At 44.2% G+C, this 10,984-nt stretch overlaps 1 protein-coding gene across 1 annotated transcript; it reads right to left on the bottom strand.

Moving 5' to 3' along the window:
• Positions 1–9,640: 9,640 nt before the first annotated feature.
• LOC109745265 (cysteine-rich repeat secretory protein 55) lies at positions 9,641–10,758 on the bottom strand. Its single transcript, XM_020304399.4, has one exon. It carries the CDS (start codon positions 10,738–10,740, stop codon positions 9,928–9,930), a length of 813 nt encoding a protein of 270 aa, XP_020159988.1. The 5' UTR covers positions 10,741–10,758; the 3' UTR covers positions 9,641–9,927.
• Positions 10,759–10,984: the final 226 nt, after the last annotated feature.

The raw sequence follows: 10,984 nt of genomic DNA, 5'->3' as shown, positions 1-10,984 counted from the left end.
GTTTTCAGTGGTGAACATCTCTATGTTGATCATATCTACTATATGATTCACGTTCGACCTTTCGGTCTCAGTGTTCCGAGGCCATATCTGTATATGCTAGGCTCGTCAAGTTTAACCTGAGTATTCTGCACCTGCAAAACTGTCTTACACCCGTTGTATGTGAACGTAGAGCTTATCACACCCAATCATCACGTGGTGTCTCAGCACAATGAACTGTAGCAATGGTGCATACTCAGGGAGAACACTTATACCTTGAAATTTAGTGAGGGATCATCTTATAATGCTACCGCCGTACTAAGCAAAATAAGATGCATAAAAGATAAACATCACATGCAATCAAAATATGTGACATGATATGGCCATCATCAACTTGTGCCTTTGATCTCCATCTCCAAAGCACCATCATGATCTCCATCGTCACCGGCTTGACACCTTGATCTCCATCGCAGCGTCGTTGTCGTCTCGCCAACTATTGCTTCTACAACTATCGCTACCGCATAGTGATAAAGTAAAGCAATTACATGGCGATTGCATTTCATACAATAAAGCGACAACCATAAGGCTCCTGCCAGTTGCCGATAACTTTTACAAAACATGATCATCTCATACAATAACTTATATCACATCATGTCTTGACCTTATCACATCACAACATGCCCTGCAAAAACAAGTTAGACGTCCTCTACTTTGTTCTTGCAAGTTTTACGTTGCTGCTATGGGCTTCTAGCAAGAACCGTTCTTACCTACGCATCAAACAACAATGATTTTTTGTCAAGTGTGTTTTTTTAACCTTCAACAAGGACCGGCCGTAGTCAAATTCGATTCAACTAAAGTTGGAGAAACAGACACCCGCCAGCCACCTTTATGCGAAACAAGTTGCATGTCTGTCGGTGGAACCGGTCTCATGAACGTGGTCATGTAAGGTTGGTCCGGGCCGCTTCATCCAACAATACCGGCGAATCAAAATAAGACGTTGGTGGTAAGCAGTATGACTATTATCACCCACAACTCTTTGTGTTCTACTCGTGCATATCATCTACGCATAGACCTGGCTCTGATGCCACTGTTGGGGAACGTAGCATGCAATTTCAAAAAAAATCCTATGATCACGCAAGATCTATCTAGGAGATGCATAGCAACGAGAGGGGGAGAGTGTGTCCACGTACCCTCGTAGACCGAAAGCAGAAGGGTTAGGTTAACGCGGTTGATGTAGTCGAACGTCTTCGCGATCCAACCGATCAAGTACCGAACATACGGCACCTCCGAGTTCAGCACACGTTCAGCTCGATGACGTCCCTCGAACTCTTGATCTAGTAGAGAGTCGAGGGAGAGTTTCGTCAGCACGACGGTGTGGTGACGGTGATGGTGATGTGATCCGTGCAAGGCTTCGCCTAAGCACTACGTGAATATGACCGGAGGAGTAAACCATGGAGAGAGACGCCGCACACGGCTTGGAACAATTGGTGTGTCTCTAAGGGGTACCCTGCCCACGTATATAAAGGAGGGAGAGGAGGAGGCCGGCCACCAGGGGGCGCGCCAAGAGGGGGGAGTCCTACTAGGACTCCAGTCCTAGTAGGATTCGGCCCCCCTTTTTTTCCTTCTCATGGAGGGGGAAAGAGGGAAGGAGAGGGAGAGGGGGAAAGGAAAGGGGGGCCGCACCCCCTTCCCCTTGTCCAATTCGGACAGCCCATGGGGGGCAGCGTGTGCCACCCCTTGTGGGCTCCCCTCTCTCTCCCCTATGGCCCATGTTGGCCCATTACTTCCCCGGGGGGTTCCGGTAACCCCTCGGTACTCCGATAAATATCCGAAACTTCCCGAAACCATTCCAGTGTCCAAATACTATCGTCCAATATATGAATCTTCACCTCTCGACCATTTCGAGACTCCTCGTCATGTCCGTGATCTCATCCGAGACTCCAAACAGTCTTCGGTCACCAAAACACATAACTCATAATACAAATCGTCATCGGACGTTAAGCGTGCGACCCTACGGGTTTGAGAAGTATGTAGACATGACCGAGACATATCTCCAATCAATAACCAACAGCGGAACCTGGATGCTCATATTGTTTCCTACATATTCTACGAAGATCTTTATTGGTCAAACCGCAATGACAACATACGTTATTCCCTTTGTCATCGGTATGTTACTTGCTCGAGATTCGATCGTCGGTATCCTTATACCTAGTTCAATCTCGTTACCGGCAAGTCTCTTTACTCGTTCCGTAATGCATCATCCCACAACTAACTCATTAGTCACATTGCTTGCAAGGCTTATTGTGATGTGCATTACCGAGAGGGCCCAGCGATACCTCTCTGATACTCGGAGTGACAAATCCTAGTCTCGATCTATGCAAACCCAACAAACACCTTCGAAGACACCTGTAGAGCATATTTATAATCACCCAGTTATGTTGTGACGTTTGATAGCACACAAGGTGTTGCTCTGGTATTCGGGAGTTGCATAATCTCATAGTCAGAGGAACATGTATAAGTCATGAAGAAAGCAATAGCAATAAAACTTAATGATCATTATACTAAGCTAACGGATGGATCTTGTCCATCACATCATTCTCCTAATGATGTGATCCCGTTCATCAAATGACAACACATATCTATGGTCAGGAAACTTAACCATCTTTGATTAACGAGCTAGTCTAGTAGAGGCATACTAGGGACACTTTGTTTTGTCTATGTATTCACACATGTATCAAGTTTCCGGTTAATACAATTCTAGCATGAATAATAAACATTTATCATGGTATAAGGAAATATAAATAACAACTTTATTATTGCCTCTAGGGCATATTTCCTTCACCTTGAGAGGACAAAGCCCAAAACATCCAGATCCAAAGAGTGTTAAGCATCACTGAAGTCCTTCTGTCCGCGTGACATGAAGAGTGTTAAGCATCACTGAAGCCGGTTAGGCGTCGCGTTCTGAGCATCCAAGAGCCATTGTCGATCGCCGGTGAACGAAGTATGTGAAGGTTTGGAAGTCTACCTTGAAGACTTACCAGAGTGATTGGGCGAGGCCTGGGTGTCCTTAGCTCAAGGGGAATAAGGTGAAGACGCGGTCTTCTGAGTTCAGTCTCAGCCTCCCTAACCAGAAGTACAGTTGTCCACGCAATTGGAACTGGTCTACAAATACTTGTCTTCACCAAGCCACTGGTTCTATCCCCTACTTCCTTTACTTTTCAGTTTGTCTTCGTGAAGTCATTGCCTACTTGTCTGATCTGATTGACTTCGCTTTGTGAAGACTATTACCTGTTTGGCTTCATACTGTCTTCCATTCTGATCCATTCTACCTAACTGCTGATAGTCTTCGTACTTTCACAATATTGCTTACTTGACTATGGCTTGTCTAGTGTAGTCTATCTTCCGCTGCATATCTATAGGTTCATTTCACCTGGTTGTCTTCAAAGACCTCGTGTTTTGATGACTTTCATAAAAATCGCCTATTCACCCCCCCCCCTCTAGTCGATAACTAGCACTTTCTGATGCTCTTGTCGTTATTGCTGGATGTGCTGAGACCAATGATGAGTGGGTACTTGACACTGCATGCACTTTTCATATGTGTCCACATAGAGATTGGTTTTATACTTTTGATTCTACTACTGCTACTAGTTCCGTTTTGGGTTTTGATAATTCACCATGCAAGATTGAAGGCATAGGTTCTATTCGAATCAAGATGTTTGATGGCACAATCAGAACTTTGATAGATGTTCCGTATATTCCGAAGATGAAGAGAAATCTAATCTCTGTGAGTGCCCTTGATGTAAAGGGGTACAAATATTCAGGTGGAGATAGTGTTTTGAAGGTCACCAAAGGTTCCCTTATTGTGATGAAAGGTGACTTAAGTTCGACCAATGGTCTTTATTACCTTCGAGGTTCTACTGTTTCAGGTAATGCTACTCCAGTTACTTCAAAGAATTCTGATTGTGATACTGCTAACCTTTGGCATATGCGTCTTGGACATATGAGTGAACTTGGTTTGGCAGAGTTAAATAAGAGAGGTCTTCTTGATGGATATGAACCTGGTAAATTGAAATTTTGTGAGCATTATATCTTCGGCAAGCACAAGAGGGTGAAGTTCAGCACTTCGGTTCATACAACTAAAGGTATTCTTGATTATGTTCATTCTGATTTATGGGGACCATCTCGCAGAAAGTCACTAGGTGGTGCTAGTTACATGCTGACTATTATTGAATATTATTTGAGAAAAGTTTGCCTTATTTCTTGAAGCATAAATATGAAGCATTCTCAGAATTTAAGGAGTGGAAGATTATGATTGAAAGACAAACTGAAAAGAAGGTAAAGATACTTCGCACTGATAATGGTATGGAATTCTGTTCTAAGCAATTTAAGAATTATTGCAAGTCCGAAGGCATTGTCAGACATTACACCGTTCCTTATACTCCTCAACAAAACGGTGTTGCTGAGCGTATGAACAGGACCATTATTTCCAGAGCCCGTTGCATATTGTCCAATGCAGGTTTGCATAGGCGTTTTTGGGCTGAGGCCGCTTCCACTGCTTGTTATCTCATTAACCGTTCACCATCTATTGCTCTTAATAAGAAAACTCCAATTGAGGTATGGTCTGGTTCACCTGCTGATTATTCACAATTGATAGTTTTTGGTTGCACTGCATATGCTCATGTTGATAATGGAAAGTTGGAGCCTAGAGCTATTAAGTGCATCTTTCTTGGTTATAAGTCTGGTGTTAAACGTTTTAAATTGTGGAATCCTGAAACCTAGAAGGTTGTTATTAGCAGAAACGTCATCTTTAATGAATCTGCTACGTTACATGATGTTCCATCTACTAATGTTCCTTTTGAGAGTGAACAGCAGCCTACTGTTCAGCAGCCTACTGTTCAGCAGCCTACTGTTCAGGTGGAGCATGTTATTGATTCAGGTGATACATCTGGTAAGGAAAATGTTGATGCACATGATGATCCCGTCGTTGATGATGAACATGTCACTCCCACTCCAAATCAGCCTACTGTTCCACCCAGTTGGAATCTCGCACGTGACAGAGTTAGGCAGGGTATTAATAAACCTGACAGGTTAATTGAAGAGTGCAATATTGTTTCTTTTGGTTTATCTGTTGCAGAAGAAATTGAAGGTAACGTTGAGCCTTCTTCATATTCTGAGGCTATTATTTCTTGTGATAGTAATAAGTGGATGGCCGCTATGCATGATGAGATGGAATCACTTGAAAAGAGTGGCACTTGGGATTTAGTAAAATTACCTAGAGAGAAGAAACCTATTCGTTGCAAGTGGGTTTTCAAGAGGAAAGAAGGTGTTTCTCCTAATGATGAGACGAGATATAAAGCCAGGTTAGTTGCTAAAGGTTATAGTCAAATTCCAGGTATTGACTATAACGAAGTCTTTTCTCCTGTTGTGAAGCATAGCTCTATTCGCACTTTACTCAGTATTGTTGCCATGCATGATTTTGAGCTTGAACAATTGGATGTTAAAATTTCATTCTTACATGAAGAATTAGAAGAGGATATTTATATGGAACAACCTGAAGGTTTTGTTATTCCTGGAAAAGAAAAGCATGTATGTAAGTTAAAGAAATCTCTTTATGGATTGAAGCAATCCCCTAGACAGTGGTACAAGAGATTTGACACTATTATGCTCTCTCAAGGTTTCTTAAGGTCTAATTATGATAGTTGTGTTTATTTGAAAATTTTCCATGGTTCAACTATTTATTTGCTCCTTTATGTTGATGATATGTTAATTGCTGCAAAGAGTATGTCAGAAATTAATGAACTGAAGAAGCAATTGAGTAATGAATTTGAGATGAAGGATTTGGGTGCGGCAGAGAAAATACTTGGCATGGAAATATCTAGAGATAGACCGTCTGGAAAAGTATATCTAAGTCAGAAGGGATATATTGATAAAGTTCTTCGTCGTTTTAATATGCATAAAGCCAAGCCGGTGAGTACTCCGTTAGCTGCACACTTCAAATTGTCATCAGCTTTATGTCCTAAGTCAGATGCCGATATTGAGTACATGTCTAGAGTTCCCTATTCAAGTGTAGTTGGTTCACTTATGTATGCCATGGTTTGTTCTCATCCGGATTTATCTTATGCATTGAGTGTTGTCAGTAAATACATGGCTAATCCTGGAAAAGAGCACTAGAAAACAGTTCAGTGGATTTTCAGATACCTGCGAGGTACTTCTAATGCTTATTTACAGTTTGGGAAAACTGGAGATGAACTTTTTGGTTTTGTTGATTCTGATTTTGCTGGTGATTTGGATAAGAAAAGATCACTCACATGTTATGTTTTCACCATTGGTGGTTGTGTTGTGAGTTGAAGAGCAACTTTGCAGTCTATTGTGGCTTGTTCCACTACTGATGCGGAGTATATGGCTATTTCTGAGGCATGCAAAGAAGCTATCTGGTTGAAAGGTTTATATACTGAGCTTTATGGAGATCCATCTTGCCCTATGTATTTTCTGACAGTCAAAGTGCTATATATCTTACAAGGAATCCAATGTATCGTGAGAGAACAAAACACATTGATGTTAGATTTCACTATATTCGAGATGTTATTGCTGAAAGTGATTTGAAGGTATGCAAGATAAGTACTCATGAGAATCCAGCTGATATGATGACAAAGCCAGTTTCTACCAATAAGTTTGAGCTTTGCTCAGGCTTAGTTGGTATTTCTCACTAGTCCTATGGACTTTGACGCACAAGGTGTTTATGCTGATTTGGATGGAGTTATTCACTTTCTTCGACTACTGGAGGGAATTTGGCTCAAGGTAGAGATTGTTCAATTGTGATCCAGATTCTAGTACCGTGTTGGACTAGACATAGTACATACTGTGTGGGCCTTTGCGTTGGTACCGACGCGTACGAGTACAACTCGTTCACTTGTCCTACCAGGACTCCTATGTGTTGCCCCTCATATATACTCCATGTAGTCGCGCCTAAGACTGTATGTCGTCTCGTGCTTGTAATACTCCTCCATCATAGTGATTGCGCCTTCGTGCTTCCGTGGTTTTCTCCCGCAAGGGTTTCCACGAAAAAATATGTGTCTCTCGTGTCTCGTTTATTCTCGTTTTATCTAACATCAACGGCGTGGAGCAGTGGAGTCTCAGAGTTGGACGCGGATTGATCGACGCGCGTAGGCCGGTGGCGCTGTCTAGTGTCGTGGTGACATCAATGGCAGATAGGACTGGCAAGATTTATACAGTTATTCCTCCTGAAGACGGGATGGCGAAAGATTGCGGCAGCGGATCCTAGAGCATGCGCAGGCGGTGCACGTCATGGACGCCTAGACCGGATTTTTTTTAGAAAAGAAGGTTAACCCCCGGCCTCTGCATCATTCGATGCACACAGCCATTTTATTAAGAAAATAGGTTCAAAAGTCTCCTCAAGTGGTCTCAAAAGATCATGAAGAAACAAATGCCACACGCGGCCAAAAATAAAAAAAAGCCACAACCGGCTATAATAGATCAAGATGTCTACACACCTAGCCTATTACTGGACCGCCATCCATATTGGTTGTATGTATCCCGTGCAACCGTTTCCCATCAGTTGCACCCAATAGCCATGTGCACCCTGTGGTCCGTATGGCTCAGCAAGGACCACGTACGGATCCATGTAGACGCTCTGAATATGACCTGCAAAAAATTAGTAATGTTTTGTCTGTTAAAGGCAACATCATTCCGACAATTCCATATCGCCCAAAGCAACGCACATGCTCCGACTCTGATTTGTGCAGCTGTCTGAGGTACCACCCCATTCAGCCAGTCATGAAAAAACTGTGATATTGAAGTTGGCGGAGTGATGTTAAAAGCAACATGAATAGTTCTCCAAAATAATCTAGCAATCGGACATTTAATAAGTAGATGTTCAATTGTTTCATTCTGGTCACAAAAGCAACATCGTTGACTCCCTTCCCAATTGCGTTTGGCTAGATTATCTTTGGTTAAGATTACACCTTTGGACAAACCACATAAACACTTTTATTTTTAACGGTACCTTAATTTTCCAGATATGGCCCGACCTTGGGATGTCTCCAGTATTAATTAAATCCGTATACATTGATTTAACCGTGAAAACACCTGACCCCATTAACTTCCAACTTATCGTGTCATTGGCATCCGAAAGATTAATCTCCATTAACCTACGCACAAGATGCAACCATGTATCCCAGCGTGGACCCACAAGTGCCCGTCGAAATTGAATATTAAGGGGAATGGACTGCAACACAGACGCAACAGAAACTTCTTTTCGTTGTGCAATGTGATATAAAACTGGATACTGTAATGTTAATGGAGTGCCCCCTAATCAGGTATCCTCCCAGAATCGAGTTCGTTGCCCATTCCCCACTTTAAATGTCACTCTGTTAAAGAAAGCAAACTTCGTCCTCATAAGTCCTTTCCAAAAAGGTGAGTCCGACGGTTATGCCGTTACCTGAGCCAAAGACTTAGCGTATAAGTATTTGTTTCGAAGTAACTGCAACCACACACCCTCAGTCTCCACTGAAAGGCGGTATAACCATTTGCTCAATAAGTACCTATTTTTCACTTCTAAATTCTCAACACCCAATCCGCCCTGGTCCTTTGGTCTACAAATCACCTCCCAGTTGGCGAGCCTATACTTGGCCTTATTCTCATCAATTTGCCAAAAGAATCTGGATCGGTAGAAGTCTAATCTTTTCCGTATTCCTACTGGTACTTCAAAGAAAGAGAGGAGGAACATCGGCATGCTCGTTAGCACCGAATTGATAAGAATTAGCCTTCCTCCGTACGATAAAAGTTTGCCTTTCCAGCAACTTAATTTCTTCTCAAACCGATCCTCAATACATTTCCATTCTTTATTAGTAAGTTTGCGATGATGAATTGGTATCCCTAGATACGTAAAGGGAAGCGCACCTAATTCACACCTGAACAACTGTTTATATCCTTCTTGCTCCTCCTTGGCGCGTCCAAAGCAGAACAATTCGCTCTTATTAAAATTAATCTTGAGTCCGGACAGTTGTTCGAATAAGCAAAGAACTAACTTCATGTTCCTTGCTTTCGCGAGGTCATGTTCCATGAAAATAATTGTGTCGTCTGCGTATTGTAGGATAGATACCCCACCATCCACTAGATGTGGGATAAGACCACCTACCTGACCATCTTGTTTCGCTCTGTTAACAAGCACGGTCAACATATCAACCACAATATTAAAAAGGATCGGTGACATGGGATCGCCATGTCTTAATCCTTTAAGCGTTTGAAAGTAATGACCAATATCGTTATTAACTTTAATACCAACGCTACCTCCCTGCACAAAGGATTCGACCTGTTTTCTCCAGGCTTCGTCAAATCCTTTCATGCGCAAAGCTTGTTGCAAAAAAGGCCACTTGACTTTATCGTAGGCCTTTTCAAAATCCACTTTGAAGATCACTCCATCAAGTTTCTTCGAGTGGATTTCATAAAGGGTCTCATGCAAGACAACCGGATAGTCTTCAGGCCACTGGATTAGATTGTGTCTGTTATGTGGATAGGGCACATCTGTATACTTGTAGGTGTAGCGACTTTGTTCACCTAAAGGGGGCTTTTGGGTGGATCTTGTATTCATTTGTCACACTTCGATGAATAATTAACAAAGATGGTTGTGTGCATCATGCTGATGTAGAGGCCAGAGGTAATCCTCCTTTCAAAGAAAAAAATCATAATAGTACAAAGAACAACAGAGGTAATAAAAATTACAACCATGTTTGTGAACCATCTAGCAACGACTGCAAGTACCGGACTTCGTTCATAATTTTATTCTACAGCTTACATAACACCCGCTTATTAAGTGCATGCAGCTCAAATATCACGTCTCACTTGCATCTAATAAACACCAAAAGTACGATAATAATAGCAATAGTACGTTATTGCATGAAGCACATCGGACATGTGCAAGGAGCCTCTACGTCAAGCGTGCACGACGATCTTGGTGTATTTCGTCATATCGGTGGTGGCGCGGCCATCGGCGCCGTCGAGCGGGAAGTAGAAGGGGTAGATCTCGTAGCGCACCCTACAGCTGCTGTAGTTGATCTGGCAGCCCTGCTGCGCGCCGCAGTAGTCGCCGAACTTGGACAGCGCCACCGAGACGCACTGCGCGCACGCCAGCGGCGCGAGGTCCCGCGTGCACTGCGCCAGGCCGTAGATGGTGACGAATGGCGTGTACTGGTCCTTGGACCTGCCGAGCCCCGCGCGGCCCGACGCCGACGACTGCGCCGTCGCCTTGTTCATCACCTTCCCCACCGCCTTCTTGAACGGCTTGGGGTCGTCGGCCGCCTGCACGTTCACCAGGATCACGCCGGCGCCCGTGTCCGACTGCCCGGCGAAGTCTGTGTTATCGTACCGCATGAAGCAGAAGTCGTACCATATTCTGGCGTCGGACTGGTAGCTGCAGGCGGCGGGGAGCTGCTTGGCGGCGTCCGCGAGGCAGGCGGAGCAGTCGCTGGCGGAGACGTCGCCGCGGCATTGCGCGAGGCCGTAGACGACGGTGCTATTACCCTTGCCGGCAACGGCCATGGCGAAGCCTCCCGAGGAGCCCTTGGCGACGAGGTCCGCCAGGACGGAGTCGATGTTGGCCTTGCCGCTGCCAGCGTACCTGGTTCCGGCGCAGTTACTGCCGATGGCGTCCGTGGCCATGCCCAGAGGGAGCAGGGCCATGGCGAGAAGCAGCAGCCCGCTGCGCGCTCTGCAAAGTGCCATGGTGCTAACGATTGAGCTTGCCATGTATGTGGCGAATGGTGGGAGCTTATAACGAGTGCGACTGTGCTGCCTTTCTTTGACTGCTTAATTGGATTGCGTGCAATGCCGGACGTCGACACTAGAATGAGGCCGTGGACGGAGCCATTGCTGAATCAGCCAAGGGTCCATGCACATGGCCAGAGAGGGATGGGCATATCTTGCATATCTTGCTACTTGCTAGTTGCTACAGATAGCTGGTTCGCGGCATTTCATGACTCGTTGACTTGTC

The sequence above is a fragment of the Aegilops tauschii genome, chromosome 4 (assembly GCF_002575655.3).
Source record: "Aegilops tauschii subsp. strangulata cultivar AL8/78 chromosome 4, Aet v6.0, whole genome shotgun sequence".
Classification (NCBI taxonomy): Eukaryota; Viridiplantae; Streptophyta; class Magnoliopsida; order Poales; family Poaceae; genus Aegilops; species Aegilops tauschii.
The sequence above is the reverse complement of the archived record's forward strand: the minus strand, read 5'-3'. Positions and strand labels throughout refer to the sequence as shown.

Coding starts and splice junctions, on each gene's coding strand:
- LOC109745265 (XM_020304399.4), bottom strand. CDS start 10,740: ATGGCAAGCTCAATCGTTAGCACCATGGCACTTTGCAGAGCGCGCAGC.